Genomic DNA, 17949 nt, shown 5'->3' with positions numbered 1-17949 from the left:
AAATAACTAAACCAATTAATTAATCAATTTAAAATGAATACAAAAAATTAAAATTGCAATTTTCCCCCATTAAATACCATCGTCTCCAACAAATCCCAAACATCCATTATTATTAAAAATGAATCAAATCGAACAATTAATAATCCCCTAAAGATAGTTAGTTAGAGGAGAGTGAGGCAAAATGAAACAGTCGAATAACAGCCGTTAGACATATATTAAACAAAAAAAAATTTTTTTTATCAACTTATGTTTATTAATTCTTTTTTATTATTGGGAGTACTGATGAGAATCGTAATTTTCTATTCAGTAGAATGGAAAATTATTGAGAAGTTTTGACGGGAGAAGATTTTGTCAATGGATTAATTGAAAAGAAAATGAAACAGCAAAATCCAATGGCCAGAGAAAGGCCCAGGGGGAGACCCAGAGGGGGAAAAAGGAAAATATGATTTTGAATTTTAATCGAATGAAAACAGAAAAATATAATAGCCCTAATCTAATCAGTTGACTTATAGATGAAATATTTCGTATTACTTGAAAAGGGAGCTGTGGATAAAATTAGTAAAAATTATTAATATTGTCGTCTCAATATAAGAAATATGAAAAACCTTCGGGAGTTTCGAATGAGGAGAGAACATAGACTCAGCGATGACGAGGTTTTAGTTTGGCAGCTGGAGAGTCAGGGGACAAGCCGGCTAGTTGACGTTGAGATCGAGATCTAACAGGGGAGTGGGATTCATCTGTAGAGGTAGTCGCTGTGCTATATAGGGGTTTCGAATATCAGTGATTTTTTTCACACCGCATGTTCTCTTCTGCCGAATAGAAAATTATTATTCTCATCAGTATTTCCAACAAAAAAAAAATTCATGAACAAAAGTTAATAAAAGAAAAAGTTGATAAAATTTTTTTATCAACTACAACAATTTTTTTATCCCCTACTAATCAACTCCAAATTACGTTTTATCATTGAAATTCTATTTTCCTCTGTTGCATATTAAATCCCCTGAAACCAAACATGAGAAATAATGAATTTAAAATTAATAAAAAAAAATAGAATTTCAATTTTTCCCTATTAAATTCCTTCCTCTCCAACAAAACTCAATTATGCCTACGGGATGAGTGACAAAAAGCCAGTATTAGCGCTCGCCCCAGACACCCATTACCCCTCGAAAATGAAAAAAAAAGGCTCCACAACCCAGACAAGCATACATTTCAAGCGCAACGGGGCCAATGTGAATGGCGTTCTGGAACAACATCGGAAATACATTTTCAAGAGTATTTTTGGTTTCCTACCGTAATGGGGACTCTGCCGGGAATTGGAGATATTTTTTTAAACTCTCCCCCTCCCCCTGCCCCCTCGAGTCACATCCCGGGATGTTAAACGATGTACGTCAAAAATGTTATTTGGGGGAAGGGGCAACTGTTGGATCTATACTTGGAGCAGTGTTCTGTGAGATGCCTTGGCTTCCACAGACCACCTTTACTTCAATGATAGAACTTGCTATGGAATATTTGGATACTTGCCAATATGTCAATTTACGTACATATCATAGTGGTTTCATAGACTTGGTTTGTCAATATTTTTTCAAACTCCGTTAATATTAATTTTGTTTTTTGAGGAATCAAGGAAAAATTTAGAGAAATTAATGTAACGATGTTCGTTAATTTGTCACAGTCGCGATGTTTCGTTCAGGCACTGGAAAAATTACAAAAACATTTCGTTAATAGTCTCCTATTTATTGTCGTTTTCAAGGGGAACATCGGGGTGTAGCGAGTGGCAATACACGCAGCAGTGCGGAGAGAGGACGACTCTTTGGATTCAACGATCATCCTGATAACATGGATGATCCTTTCCCGAGAGAAGATATTTCAGAAATGTAAGGGATTTATTATTCTGGTAAAAGCCGATCGTATTGTCTTTTTCATGTAATGAATGAATTTTTGACTACAGGGTGCAGCAGAATATCTCCAGCAAGCCAAAGACATCGAACATAAACAGATCGGAGAGTTATAAAGAACGTATTCACAACAAGGTAAATTGAAAACTAGACGTTATCGTAAATTACGTTTTAATGTTGGAGGATAATATTTGGGTTTATTTCAGCGGCAACTGAGGGAGAAGCGAAAGACGAGTGATCCTAATCTGTCGAAAACCAAGTAAGTTTATGAACCGGTTCATTTTTATTATCCGTGGTGAAATAAGAAAACGAGCCGTTCAGATTATTTTATCAATTTTCTCGGGTTAAATAGTTGAATATGAAAAATCAAGAAATAAGATCGAAATAAAAAAAATATGAGAGTGAAGCGGTAAAACGGTTTAAGTCAATTTAGGCCTCAGCTGAGTTTTGGAGGAATGTCTCCGAATCTCAGGGTGATAACGAAAAACTTTGCTATCTCCGTTAGATCGCCAGATATTCATTGAAGACTGGTCAATAGTCCAGATCTACTTGAAACGTTTTACCCCTTGGCCATCGATATGTGTGCGATAATAATTGAGAAAAAATCATGCAAAAAAATTGAATTAACTCTAAATAATGTGAGATTTTTTAATCAATGGGAAATGGAAAATTTTGGGAAAACACTTTCTAAAGATCTTTCTTCAGTTTCTTCAATTTCAAGATAATGAAAAAATTAACGTCTGAACCGTTCCTTTTTCTTATCTGTAGTGAAATGATAAAACGAGCTATTTCGATTATTTCATCAATTTTGTCTGGGTGCAATAATGGGATATAAAAAATTAAGGAGCAATATCAAAATTAAAAAATATGTGTTCGATAATAATTGAGAAAAAAATCATGCAAAAAAATCAAATTAACTCAAAGCACTAGGAGTTCTATTTTATAATAACAATTCTCGTATTACCGTATATTTTTCGATTTTTACGGATACTGTTCCTTCCCATTTTTACTTTCAACCATCGTTTATTTCCGAGGCGTTCCCTCGTGACCACCACTCCACTTAGTAACCACGCTCAGCGCTGCTTACCTTCTTAAAGCTAGATAAGCCTGCCCACCAAGGCAGTACGCTAGCCCCTCCGGGCCTAAATAATTTTATTTTCATTATCAGTAGTGAAATAATACAATGACTCATTAGCATGATTTCATCAAATCTTTTTTTAGTTGAATAATGACATAAAAAATCAAGAGGTAATATCGAAATAACGAAAATGTGGGTTCGATAATAATTGCGAAAAAATGCAAAAATCAAATAACCTCTAAATAATGTGAGTTTTTTTAATCAAAGCGAAATGGAAAATTTTTGGAAGAAACTTTATGAAAAGGTCTTTACAAAAATTTCGTTAATTCAAGATATAGTAAAAACTGAAGTCTGAACAATTCCATTTTGATTATCAGTAGTGAAATAATAGAATAAACTATTTTGATTATTTCATCAAATTTTTAAAAATTGAATAAACAAAGTAAATATTTAAAAGTTGAATAAGAAAATATGAAAAATCAAGAAGGCGAAAAATATCGAAATAGGAACATATTTATTCGATAATTGAAAAAAAAAAAACATGAAAAAAAAATTCAACTATAAAAAATGTGAGTTTTATTACTCAAAAGGGGACTGAAAAATTTCGAGAAGAAACTCCATAAAAAAAAATCTTCACAAAAATTTCTTCAATTATAAATCGATGTTATACCATTTCCCGAAAGAATTCATTTTAGTAAACAAATATTCTTTTGGCAAGTGGCATTAACTTGTGTGTATGCACGTGCGCACACAGGTTTCTAAATGCTGTATTCCTGGATTCTGTCTCTGTGAGGGATTTTCGCTGGGAAGCTAGCACTCAGTGTGACGTTGAGCTCTATGTTTCGCGCACGTAGGCGATTTTTATCGTTCGGAGAATGAGAAATGAATGAGTGGATGAAGCGAATAAAGCCTTTGCGGCCTGAGGGGAAAAAATAAAAAAATAAAATTGTAACCGGGGTTTGTCAGTCGAAAATTCCTGTTCTGTTGGTTTCTCATCTTCGGAATATTCTAATAATATTGTTCTGTTCTACTCTATCAGTCCGACGTCAGTCTAGGTCTCTGCTGCGTGGCCTCGTATGACCAAAATAAATACTATTCGTTGCAAAAACTCATTACACATATTACGGGGTGGGGAAAGTGGGGAGTGAGTGCAGGCGGACGTGCATTTTGTTATTTTTTTAAATCCACCGCTCTGCAATGGACATTTATGTATTTATTGTGTATCGACACCCAAGAGCATAAAGCCAGTTACAGGGTCAAATCATTACAAACAAGTGGGAAATTGCAATTTGTTTTGATATAGGACAGCAATTTCTTCTAATAAACGGTTGACGAAACAGGATATTTCTTTTCCTTGTAAAGTATGATTCTTCCTCTTTGTAATTAGTCCAGACTGGGCGCAACTGATAAATTTATTTCTGATTTATAAATATTTTCGTAAAAGTCGAAAGTGTCCGTTTTGCCCCACCTGGCCCTATAGCTTTTTCTAATAAATTAGCGATATGCTTTCGAATAGCCATTTTGCACATGATTTTCTTCTATCATGTCATTTATTGTTTCATATTATTTTGTTGAATTCAATTATATTTTTTGTTTAATCAATTATGTTAGATTTCTTGGAAAATTCTTGGATAAATCAAATGAAATAATGATGATATTTTTTTTCAATAACTCGGGTTCTATTCAGCTGATTTTTATTTCTAACGGCTCATTTTCTACAATTTATAAGAAGATTTCGGGTGATTTTTTTTACCCCTAGGTGCTTATAATAACGAATTTTCAAAAAACATGGGAAAACCTTGAATTTTCAAAATTATGTAACCTTTAATTTCTCTCATCTTTTTTTCAGTAACTCTTATAATCGAAACAAGTATTTTGAACCGTCGTGCCTGTTGGGTTTCGTCCTGGATCTATTTTATTTTTAATGTTTTCTTCTCGAAATTCCGCGAATTTCGTCAAAACACTCCAAAACGACTTGGATTATGTATCACAAAATTATGCAACATATAAGTATACACTTGAATTCACTTCATAGTTTTTATAATCAAAGTCAATCAACACCATTTTGGGGTATTTTGAACAAATTCGTGGAATTTTGAGAAGAGGAAAATGAAAATAAAATAGATCTAAGACGAAACCTAACTTGTATGACAGCTCAAAATCCATGTTTTGATTACAAGAGTTACTGAGAAAAAGACGAGAAAAATAAAACGTGACATGATTTTGAAAGTTCAAGTTTTTCAACTTTTTTTTTGCAAATTCGCTATTACATATGAGCACCTAAGCGTTGAAAAAAAAACTACTCAAAATATTCTTATAAATGGTAAAATATCGAAAATTTTGACATGTCATGAATCAAAATCGGATGACTAGAACTAGAGTTATTGAAAACAAAATTTTAAAAAACAAAGAAAAAATCATATCTGCAAAATGAGCTCTTGAAAAAATCTGAAAAAAATTGAGAAATAGTTTTTCTAGTCCTCCAATCGTATAAAAAATCAAGATCAATTTCTAAGAGAGTGAGCGTCAACCGTTGACTCATTTGAGATGGAATACCTTATATTATCTTGAAACTTCGACAAAATGATATTAGAAAATTTTTTGGATAATAATTAAATGAATTTGAAACATCATATTTAAAGAAACCGTCGGTAAATTCACTTTTAGTGAATTTTTTAAAAAATGGACATTTGCAAAAATCATCATAAAAATCTTTTAAGCTATAATTGAATTAATTTAAAGCATGATATCCAAAGATATCTCCGAAATTATTATTTTTAAAAAATACATTTTTTTTTTAATTTCGAAGGGACAACGAAACAATTTTTTTAAAGCGTTGTTCAATGAGTTCAAACCTTTTTTTTTAGTTATCGTAGGACAACCAATTTTTGAAAATACTTGAAATTTCTAAAAATTAATGTATGAATTAAGGATGTACTAAATCCTTTCGGCCAAAATTCACGTTTTTTTTCATTTTTCTGGCAAATTATTGATCGGATTAGCGCGAAATAATATACCGTTTTTGCGTTTTATCATTATTGACTGACTGACGAAATTTCATGGTAGTGCAATTATTTTCCTGCATTTTTTTCGCAAGTTTTGTGAATTTTGAAAAAGTTTTAGAAATAATGCAGGAAAATAATGCACGATTATAAAATTTCGTGAGTCATTAAGTAATGATAAAACGCAAAAACGTTATATTTTTTCACGTCAGTCCGATCAACAATTTACTAGAAAAATTAAAAAAAGGGGAATTTTGGCGAAGAGGGTGTAATACATCCTTAAATTGCAATTAATTGATGGATAAGGCTCAACAGAGCCTACATTTGAAAAAAAATTGAATTCCATCGAAAAACTTGGTCACATGGGATTTAAAAATTACACTTTCGAACATTTTGAATCACAATGGATTGATATAAAACAAAAAATCTAAAACTTAAATGTGAACGATTACAAAGCTCTCATTCGGAAGCAAAGAAAGCCCAAAAACTCAAAAGTCGACAGGATTCTATGAAAAAAAAATTATTCTTTATTTGTTCATTGATTTCTATAAATTAGTATTCGTTCATTTGTACTCAAGGTGTAATTTCAAACTGCAATTTTCACGAATCTATCTTATCGGACAACGTCACTTTCATTGACCGGCTATAAATTCTATCTTTGACATGCCACTCCCCGCAGCCGAGTTCCTGTATAATGACCATGAGACAACATACTTTTATGAGGGGGATGGTGTATTAAATACTAATTAAATACCGAGGGACCCACCTTTCCAATTTTTTCCATTCGTCTGGTCTAATTGCACGGAATTTTTTCTCTATCTGGAATTGCATTGTTGAGAATTTTTTACTGAAATTTCTGGAAATTGGAACTTTGGAAAACAATTGGAAATTTTTATCACATTGTTCCACTGAATTATCAAGAAATTTCGTCATTGTAAATTGCAGTTCAATCATTCTATGAAAATTGATAGACATTTGGAAAATTCAGGCAAATATATTCTTGAATTTTCGATCAATTGGAAAAATTGGCAATTTCATTAAATTTTGAGTGAAAACTGAAATGGCTAGAAAATTAATGAAAGGATATGTGATGAGAAAACGTTTCAACCGGTGTTTCAGTATTTTTTCAAAATTATGTAATTGTAATAATTATACTTCTACATATTTGTTGCTTCCCTGTTTTTTGATATATTCAGTGTTCATATAACCATACATTTAAAATCGATGTCTCGCCATTTATATTTATCCGCAAATATCCCAAATTAAGATGAAAATTGAATAAGAAATTTTTTTAATTTTCTGGTATTTCGAAATGTTAAAATTTCATTGCAATAGCTTGAAATCGTGAAAAAATATCACATTCTTTGAAATTTGATGACATTCCTATCTAGAGAGAAGTTACGTTCATTCGATCCTTCAAATGCATTTCAAAATATATTCAAAATTACCACGAGACTTGATTAAGAAATTTTTTCAATTCCCCAACGAATACAATTTCATACTTTCAATCTAATTCCCCAACATTCCGAGATTATTTAATCTTAATACAATAGCTTACAATCATTGAAAAAGTACAAGTTTGAAACGCCATGAAATCCCAATCTAGAGAGAAGTTATCATAATCATAAATGTCTCGAATTCCCTCTAAAAAAAAATAGTATTGACCCAGATATCAGCCAGTTTCTTTCCATAACCGCCACATCTCTCCCCTGCCTTCTCATTTCCCGAAAGACATTATAATTCCCCTTAAGTTTGTCTCCCCGATGTTTTATTTCCGAAGCGATCGATACTCTTCAAATCAATACTTTTATAGTTTCAACCTCGCATCCCCCGAGTCTCCACCACCGCCTCAATTTCATATCTAGACGTAGTGCGACACATGCATCGGGAGCGAGTGCTTGTCCTCCTGAAAAGAAAACATGTGTAATAACTTGAACATGTAATACAACAGTGCTAGTGGAACATATGGCCGCCCACGTGCAAGTGCTGAGGGTGCCAGGGATTCTGGGGGGGTTTGTACCTCTGACAGACTCGATTAAAGTGATTCTGGAGGAGTGCCGAGCCTCAATACAACTGCACAAGCAATGATTATCAGTCTTACAATTACCTGAACCCCACCAATTCAATTTTCATAAATTATTGGTGAAATGTCCGTCTTTCCCCTTTAATTTGAATTGATATCATATTTTTTTAGTTGAAACTGTGACCTTGTGTTTTGAATGGGGTCATGAGTATTTAAATCATCCGAAAGGTGGAATTGATGAAAGTCGAAACTGCACAAGTAATGTCTATCAGCCTTAAAATTATCTAAACCCCACGAATTCAATTCTAATAATTTGAATAGAATACTTTATTTCTTCGATGCTACTGTTACAGTTTTACATCTGCAATTCTAATAAATTATTCGTGAAACGTGTGTCTTTCCCCCGTGAAAAAAAAAATAGGGAGAATATTTTTTTTTTCATTTGAGACTGTGACCTTATGTTTTGAATGAGGTCATGAGTTTTTAAATCATCCGAAGGGTGGAACTGATGAAAGCCGGATAATGTCAATGGAACCTTAGAGTGAATGTCAGTGATAACAACGTTCGACGAAAAAAAGGTTTCAGTGGATTTGTCATTAAGGGGTGATAAATTCAAAGCGTGCTTTCGGAATAAAGTTGGGAAAAAATGCGACAGCGCGCGTCTAGGCGCACGCGGGCTAAGCCCGATGCCGAGAAAATCAGCAATATCCCTGACATTATTGGGTATAAAAATGTTTCGGCGCCTTTGGAACGCACACGCAGTGATATTACCGATAAATCGTTGAGTAATGAGGATGATAACAGTGGGAAAACACAGTTGAAATTGGCGATTAAGAGGCGTACGCAATCAGAAAGGTACATAAGATTGAAAATTGTAGAGAATCACATAGAGATTTCGAAGCATTTTGACGCTAACTTCTTGATTTTTTTTTTAAATAAAATGTTTTATGTTTTTCAATTAAATATTTTTATAAATATAATAATCTGGCTCCATTATCTGCCGAGCGTTATCTAGATTGCTTTTTTTGTTTGGTTTTTATCTCGAAATTTCAACTTGATGCTCCGTCATTCAAACCCCCGAAAATTATGAATTTGAATTTTAAAAAAAGTAAAAAAAAATTCTGAACATTTTGAAAGAGCGTTCTTAATTAACACAACGTTGACGGCGCAAAAGTTACGAATGCCGTTGGTCGCGTTGTAAGCGCCGCGCCGCACCAGCATAAATCGAAATAATGATAAATTTGAAAGATCTAGGAAAAATCTAAAAAAAATCAAGAGTCATCTAGATCGCATACTTGAAGAAGTCCCGTGTTGATCGTATACTTGAAGAAGTCCACATTTTTCATGTTCAGTGTTACCCTTAATTATATATTCAAGCACAAAGTTGCCATGTTTTTCTGAAAATTCACTTTATACACGGATCACGACCCGGCGTTTCAGGATAAAAATGTGAAAATCCAACTACTTATGATATTTTTGGCGGATATTTTCAGTGATAGGGCTTCAAGTCACCTCAAAATGAGATGTCAAATTTTTTCAAATTTTTCTGAGCCTTTACTGCAGTGTAATTTAAGGGGAGACTACTATGAGTTTTAAAAGTCGTGGGTTATTGGAGTGAGACTTTTCATACGTTGAAGACCTATTATATAAATCTGAAAACGAATAATTAGTGCAAAAAAAATTTTTTTTAATTCTTCGTTTGCCCGAAAACGTTTAAAATACTAAAAAAACAGTCCAGGGCCTCCAATTTTTGAGCTACAAAAGATTTTTTTTCTTCAAAATTTTCGGAAAAATGTGTGGAACAACGATTACGAGCCAGTTTTTTGAAATTCGACTCCTACACAGCCGATTTCGGTTTTTTTCATGTAAAAAAATTCACTATTTGTGCAAAAAAAAACNTTAAAATACTAAAAAAACAGTCCAGGGCCTCCAATTTTTGAGCTACAAAAGATTTTTTTTCTTCAAAATTTTCGGAAAAATGTGTGGAACAACGATTACGAGCCAGTTTTTTGAAATTCGACTCCTACACAGCCGATTTCGGTTTTTTTCATGTAAAAAAATTCACTATTTTTGCAAAAAAAAAACAAAAAAGCAAATTTAGCCATGTAAGAGGCGAATTAAAAAAAAATAGCTCGTAATTGTTATTCCACATATTTTTCCAAAAATAAAAATAAATCCTTCCCAGCTCAAAAATTGGAGGCCCTGGACTGTTTTTTACATTTTAAGCATTTTCGGGCAAACGAACAACAAAAAAATTTTTTTTTGCACTAATTATTCGTTTTCAGATGTACATAGTCGATCTTCAACGTATGAAACGTCTCACTCCAATAACCCACGACTTTTAAAACTCATAGTATTACACCTTTTTCACCAAAATTCACGTTTTTTGAATTTTTCTGGTAAATTGTTGATCGGATTGATGTGAAAAAATATACCGTTTTTGCGTTTTATTATTACTTAATGACTCACGAAATTTCATGATCGTGCAATCATTTTCCTCCGGTTTTTCTAAAATTCAGAATTTTCGGGTGTCCCTGAGTGACGGGGCATCGAGTTGAAATTTCGAGATAGAAATCGAACAAAAAATCAACTGAGATAACGTTCGGCAGATAATGGAGCCGGGTCTTGAATGAATTTTTCAAACATTTTCTATAAATGTTTGTATTTCATTTTTTTCCATTAAAAAATCACATGCAACAACCAAATTAACTTCATTTCCATTAGATTCGAAAATATTGATGAAAAAAGGATCCTTAAGTTCGGTTTTTTTATTACTTCACTACTGAATTGATAAACGAAACATTCTAAAATAATTCTTTTTTTTTTTTAATTTCTAAAATAATTCTTTTCCATTATTCACTCATTTATTCATGCTATCGTTGATATAATTTTTTAATTTGCTGACGATCAAAAATTATAAATTTTGCAACGCTAAGTTCTTGATTTTTTATGTTTTTTTTATTCAAACAAACAATTCACCATTTTCTATTGAATCTGTGAATTTCATTATTTTTTCAATGAAAAAAAAACATATGCAACAATCAAATTAATTTGACTTCCATTAGATTGGAAAATATTAATGAAAAAAATCCTCAAGTTTTCTTTCTTCTCTACTAAATTCATAAACGAAAAACTCTAAATTAATTGTTTTCCATTATTCAATTATTTATTCATGTTATCGTTGGTATAATTTTGTCATTGCTCGACATGAAAAATCTGAATTCTTTTTACGCTAACTTCTTGATTTTTTGTTTTTTTTTCCTTATTGAAATAAAAACCATTCAATATTTTCTATTGAATATTTGAATTTAATTTTTTTTTTCAATGAAAAAAATTACAGGCAACAACAAAATCAATTTCATTTTCATCGGATTCGATAATATTAATTGAAAAAAGATCTTCAAGTCTCGTTTTATCGTTTCTTTACGGAATTCATAAACAAAAAATTTCTAAATTAATTGTTTTGTATTATTCAATCCTCTGTTCATGACACAACTAAAATTTTAACGATTGACAGTAGGACTGGTTTCAGTGATTGCGAGGCATCAGGGGCATTTCCAGGAAATTCAGCGGGCAGCTCCTCGAACAGCAGTTTATCAACGAGGAGTCTGGACAGTCCGAGCACGAGTCTGGAGCAGGTGCACTCAACAGCACCAGGCAACAATAACACATCATCGTGGGACAGTGACGTGGATGTTGAGCCAGATCCACCTGACTGGAGCCAGGGGGTGTCTGAGGAAGTACTCGCACGTCTCAGTAATTCCGAGAAGAAGAGACAAGAAGTTATCAATGGTGTGTAATTAAATCTTTCCATTTCTATACTTTTATTTTTCAAGTTTTATGTACTCCGTTTTTCTTCTCTTTTCATTCAAATTTGGGTCGAGAAATTTCTATTGAAAATTTCTCAGAATAAATTGAACAGAAGAATTAAATTCTATAGTTTTTTTTCTGTAGAATATTATCCATAGATCAGTTGCGGAATTCTCCGATAGCAAATTCGAGTCAAGTAAATTATATAGAAAATCTCTCGTGAAAATAACTTCAATAGAAGAATCAAACTCTACAGATTTTTTTTCAATTTTCTATTTAGGTTATTTTCCACAGGAATTCATCAACATGAATTTGGTGAATTTGAAGTTTTTATAACTCCGTTTTTCTTCTCTGTTCACTAAAACAATCGAACAAAAAAACTTGGAACACTCGAGTCAAAGAATTTCTATAGAAAACCTCTTAAAGGAATAAATTAAATAGAACGATCAAATTCTATAGATTTTTTTTTGATAAAATATTATCCATAGATGAGCTGCGGAATTTTTCAATAAAATTCACCAAAAAGTAACAGAAAATTCAATAGAAATCCAACAGAATTGTCTAGGTTTTTCTATTAAGACATGTTTTATAGAAATGTATGAACATTTTCAAATTTTTTCAACTTCATTTTTCTTTTCTTTTCATTGACACAATCGAGCAAGAAAACTTAGAACACTTGAGTCAAAGAATTTTTATAGAGAATCTCTCACCAAAATAAGTTGAATAGAAGAATCAAATTTTATACATTTTTTTCTATAGAATATTATCCATACATCAGTTGCGAGATTTTTCAATAGAATCGGCTAAAAACTAATAGAAAATTGAATGAAAATCCAATACAATTCTCTAGATTTTTCAATTGAGACATTTTCTATAGGAATTCATTAACATGAATTTTTCATGTTTTTTTAACCCATTTTTTATTCTCTTTTAACTGAAACAGGCCAACTACAGATTTTCTATATAAAATGTCTCCTAAGAATAAGTAGAATAGAAAAATCAAATTCTATAAATTTTTTTCCTATAGAATTTTCCCCACTGAAAATTTATATTGAACAAAAACGCGCATATAAGCTGTGCAATTTTTCAATAAAATCGATCAAAAACTAATAGAAAATTCAATAGAAATCCAATAAAATTTTCCAGCGAGTTCGCGACTATTTCGACATTTTCTACAGAAATTCCGCGCTATGATTTTTCCAGTTTTGTTTTCCTCCATTTTGTTTCTCTTCTCACTGAAAAAAACCACCCAAAAAAACTTGAAGAATATAATTCTATTGATTTCTTGTAGAGAATAAACATTTTCAATGAAAATCCACTTAAAACCCCAATAAATCTCCCTCAAAAATTACCAAAAAATCCTGAATTCTCCGTGAAATTTCAGAGCTATTCCACACGGAGAGATCGCACGTACGTGCCTTGAAAGTCCTCTCTTACGTCTTCCACAAGCCCCTCCTAGAGCACCAGGTCCTCCCAGTGGACCAGATAGACCTCCTCTTCTCAAATCTCGATGAAATGGTGACAATTCATTCCCGCTTCAACCAAGCAATGAAACGCAAGAAGAAGGAGAATCCTTGCGTTGGTGACGTTGGTGACCTGATCCTGGACATGTTCGACGGTGAGAATGGCGAGGCCTTTGAGCAAGCAGCCTCCACCTATTGCGCAAAGCAACAAGTAGCCCTGGACAATTTGCGTGATCGTCGACGCAAGGATCAGAAGTTGAACTCATTCCTGAGTGAAATTGAATCAAATCCCATGTGTCGTCGTCTTCAGCTCAAGGATCACATTGTCACAGGAATGCTGCGACTGACAAAGTACCCATTGCTCTTTGAAAATCTAGCTAAATACACACCAGAGAGCAGTGAGAGAGAGCGTGCAGCTGTGCTACGGGGACTCGAGAGGAGCAAAGAGATCCTGAGTCTAGTTAATCAAGCTGTGAGAGAAGCTGAAGACTGCCAACGCCTGACAGAGATCCTCCGGATGATCGACAGATCGGCCTTCGACAAATTTGATCATCCAACGGTGCAGGAGTTCAAAAATCTCGACATAACAAAGAGAACACTGATACACGAGGGTCCCCTCCAGTGGCGCATCGTCAACCGACCAAAGCCAGTTGACCTGCACGTTGTCCTCCTGGACGACACAATCCTCCTCCTCCACAGGCAGGACGAGAAGTACCTCCTGAAGTTTATGAACACAAATCAAGTGAACTCTGTTCTCAGTCCAATTGTCAAGGTCTCCACTGTTCTGGTTCGCAACAATGCTGTTGATAAAAACTCCCTCTACCTGGTGAACACCTCCCAGAAGGGGGCGCAGATCTACGACCTGGTGGCAGCATCATCCGCTGAATGTAAATTATGGTGCAAGCACATATCAGAGGCTGCTGATGCCTACAATAAGGCCAGGAGTCGTGAGGGGAGGAGACCGTCATCACCTCAGGCTTCGATGAACAACAGCAGTGAGGAGACACCTGAGGGTAATCCAGACAAACAGGACAACGAGAATGATAATCATTTGGATAAGGATAAGGGTGGTGACAAGGGCAATGAGAGTGAACAATATTTATTGGGTGATAATCGAGATTCTAGTTCTAGTGTAAATAATTTGGGGGATGGAGGAAAGGAGTCTGGGGGTTCTGAGGACTCTGGAAAAGCTGCTGGGGCCTCAACACCTGGAGATGCCTCGGGGGGTCAGGATAATGCTGGAAATAACTCTTCTGAATCGACTAATGCTGGGATTGGGGAGACTATGAGACTTGTTACGTGCACTCAGTGCTCGCTCATTGATCCCACTGAGGTGCATGCTGAGGTGAGACCCATTCATGTGGCAGAGCCTGTGCTGACCCCCATCGAGAGACTCAGGAGGAAGGATCAGGTCATTAGGGAGGCACTCGTTGAGAAGCAGTCGCTTGTAGCTGATATTCTGAATATTCCTAAGGAGGATTTTGAGCATGTGGCTGATATGGCGGACATGGCGTCTGAGCACACAGCACTGGAGAAGGAGCCTGCTGAGGTGATTCTGGTGGCTATCAATCAGGCCAATCAGCTGATCAGTCTCATTAATATGGCACTGGTGGTCACTGAGTCGGAGGCTGTGCTTGCGGCTAAGGGCTCGAGTGGGGCTGCTCTGGGGTGTGGGGCTGCTGGCTGTCCAGTGCCCAGAAGTGGGGGGGATGGTCTTCAACCGAGTGTTCCTGTTGCTGCTCTGCAACCTGTTTGTCATTCTCTTAATCTGCAATTGTCTCAGCTATTGGTGAGTGGAGATAATGGATATTTTGTGAGGGAGTTTGGGGAATTCTTAAGGGAGTATGTAATTATCGGTTTAAGAATAATATAAGAAGATTTAAATACGATTACGCATTGACACGCTATTGAAACAATTCAAGTCGATTTAGCTCTTAGCTGAGTTTTCGAGGAATATCTCCGAATCTAAGGGAGATTACGAAATTTTTGTAATTATCTTTTTTGTAGAGTGAATTGAGGGCTACAAAAAAGGTCATGACCAAAATTTTGCTATCTACTTTAGTCTTCGAGATATTCATTGAAAACTGGCCAATAGCCAAAATCGACTTGAACCGTTTTGAGCCGTGAAATTCTCAATTACTCATCTACTCATTTAATATAATGTTCAACTCTCACATTCGTTAAGGATATCCAAGTATTTTTTAAAATTTGGTGCAGACCACACTATAGATTCAACCATTTTCAATCATCAAATTTGTCAATTAAATTGCACGAGAAACATTTTTTAAAAATCACGAATATTCAGAGTCATTCAAATTACATTTTCCACAGAATTATTATTTTTTAAACATTCGTTGTCTATAAATAAATAATTGAAATTATTTAAACTTTGTGAATATGAATAAATTTGTTACGATTTCGAACAAATGATTTTTATGGTGGCAAATTTATTATTTTTAAATTATTTATATAAAATGCTCGTAATTTTCAAAAATTGCAATTTTTTTATTATTTCACCAATCTTCCTCCAACAGCAAACTTTCTAATTTTTTTTCAGGTTTTAAAATGTTTTCTAATGGTTCAATATCGAGATTCAAATTTAGACCTGCAAAGTTGAAATAATAAAATCATTGTAAAATATCCGGAAAATTAGGGCCAAACGGGGCTTAAACGCAAGCTCTGATGTTCGACTGCAAAAGTAGAAAAGCATTTCATCACTGTATAAAAAATAGCCAAAGTGGATATCCTTAAATACGAAAATGCTAAATTTTCTCAAATTTCCAACATGAATAAAAAATTGACTGATTTATAAAAAAAAATCCATCCCAATTTTTCATTAATAGTTTAATGAACACATTGACCATCAATAATTTCTCAGATGCTGACGCCAAATGTTTGAAATTCTCACTAATCATGACCTTACATTTTAGTGAAAACAATCCGTCTAAACCAATGGCTTAATTTCCAGGAAATTGTTAAAGAGAGAGAAGGCGAACGAGAACGACTGCGAAAGGAGTTGCGTAGAAGTAGAGAACGTCTTCATGCATTTGACGTTGATGCTCAAAAACGTGAGCCACCTCAATCAGATACAAATACTAGCCAAACATCCACCGAATCACCTCCATGCTCTTCGTCAGCAGAGGGTGGACCTGAGGATTCCATCAAGGATGAGTTTGTGGATGCCTGCGAGGAGAGCCTCCAGACTAAATCAGATGAAACTAAAGACACTGTCAAGACACAAGTGATGGGTGACTGCGTAGGTTGATGACTGAATTATTTTTCAGTCACATATTTAATTAATCAAATATATCTTGGTGCATTTTACTAGGGCGTTGAAACGTGGCTGCTCGCATCGAAAACAAATAATAAATCAGATAATCAAACGAGGAAGAAACATTGGCCATTGCCAGCTGTTCCATAAGCTTAACGTTGTTCAATATTTCGCTTTACGCTGAAAACAATTTTTCGATGAGAATTTAATTTTTTAATAATGCCTTTACTCAGCGATTTCATGTACATAGAATTCGATATATTTTTTTCGGTAATTTTTTTTGTTCCAATTTATGACACAGTATCACATCATGAATGATGAACAATTTATATTAATATATTTTCTTTTGTACTAACTGCGTAATACGTAGGTTTTTAATACGACAGAATGAATTGAAAAAAACAGTTTTTTCGATGTTTTATTGACATTTGAAATGATGTGATGCAGCTGAGAAAATTATATTAAGTATAAAAATGAATTTTGTACAGGATAATAATTGAATCATGGAGTCATACAATTTGAGATGAAACATTTTTTACACTTGTAATTTTTCTTTTTTTTTAATTGAGGGGAGGGTGAAGGAGAAAGGAGGATTTTTTGAAGGATTAAGCAATGTTTGACATTAAATTTCATGAGATTATCTCTACCCTCTGTTTCTGATCAGAGGCCCCAATACCCTTCCCCCATTTGGGAATCTCGTATACAACAGGTATAATTGGTAACGTAATTGCAATGGGAAAAAAACTAATGAGATAACGATTGGCGACGGGGGAGTCATCAACGTATATTGAATCTCTGTCTTCATTAATTTACAATTTATTATACGAAATTAGTAATGAGATACCATTATTATTATATATACACTGTACATGTATAAAATATTTAATAACATTATTATTTACAATTGTATACAAATGATGAGTTGAAAAGTTATTTAACCCAATCGTTAAATTATTTTTGTTTTATTTTTCTCAGTGACATAGATTTCTGGTGTTATAAATATGATGGGATTCATTGGGATTGAGAAAAAAGATGTGTGGAGTGAAAAATTATTTTCTATGAATTAATCATGAAAGATGCTTTCTAATCTCTTTGTATTATAAGAACCCAAATCAACTTCTGGAGAAAAAACTTTGGCACTCGAAATTAAAACTCCACAATTAAGGGTTACGAGGCTCGGGTCAAGGGTCACAGTGGTCAGATTAAAAATCACAAGAGTCAGATTAAGGATTACGAGGGTCGGGTTAAGGGTCACAGTGGTCAGATTAAGGGTCTCGAGGGTCAGAATAACGGTCACGAGGGTCGGATTAAGGGCCATATGAGTCAGATTAAAGGTCATATAATTCAGATTAAAGGTCACGAGGATGAGATTAAGGGTCACCAGGGTCGGATTAAGGATCACAAGAG

General features: G+C 34.0%; 1 protein-coding gene across 7 annotated transcripts in view; it reads left to right on the top strand.

Annotated features, from left to right (window-relative positions):
* LOC107037724 (rho guanine nucleotide exchange factor 12) overlaps positions 1-17451 on the top strand; it is a 28530-nt gene extending 11079 nt beyond the window's left edge. For 4 of the 7 annotated variants that reach the window (XM_015256429.1, XM_015256425.1, XM_015256428.1 and 1 more), the window contains 6 exons: positions 1751-1874; positions 1949-2030; positions 2102-2154; positions 11516-11790; positions 13193-15060; positions 16240-17451. In XM_015256429.1, the coding sequence (XP_015111915.1) occupies positions 1751-1874; positions 1949-2030; positions 2102-2154; positions 11516-11790; positions 13193-15060; positions 16240-16536 (2699 nt within the window). In that variant the 3' untranslated portion in view covers positions 16537-17451. The remainder of the gene's footprint in view (positions 1-1750; positions 1875-1948; positions 2031-2101; positions 2155-11515; positions 11791-13192; positions 15061-16239) is intronic. The other 3 variants (XM_015256431.1, XM_015256427.1, XM_015256426.1) reach the window with 2 other exon arrangements.
* Positions 17452-17949: the final 498 nt, after the last annotated feature.

Source organism: Diachasma alloeum, unplaced genomic scaffold (genome assembly GCF_001412515.2).
Source record: "Diachasma alloeum isolate Michigan unplaced genomic scaffold, Dall2.0 Dall_scaffold_00269, whole genome shotgun sequence".
Classification (NCBI taxonomy): Eukaryota; Metazoa; Arthropoda; class Insecta; order Hymenoptera; family Braconidae; genus Diachasma; species Diachasma alloeum.
The sequence above is the reverse complement of the archived record's forward strand: the minus strand, read 5'-3'. Positions and strand labels throughout refer to the sequence as shown.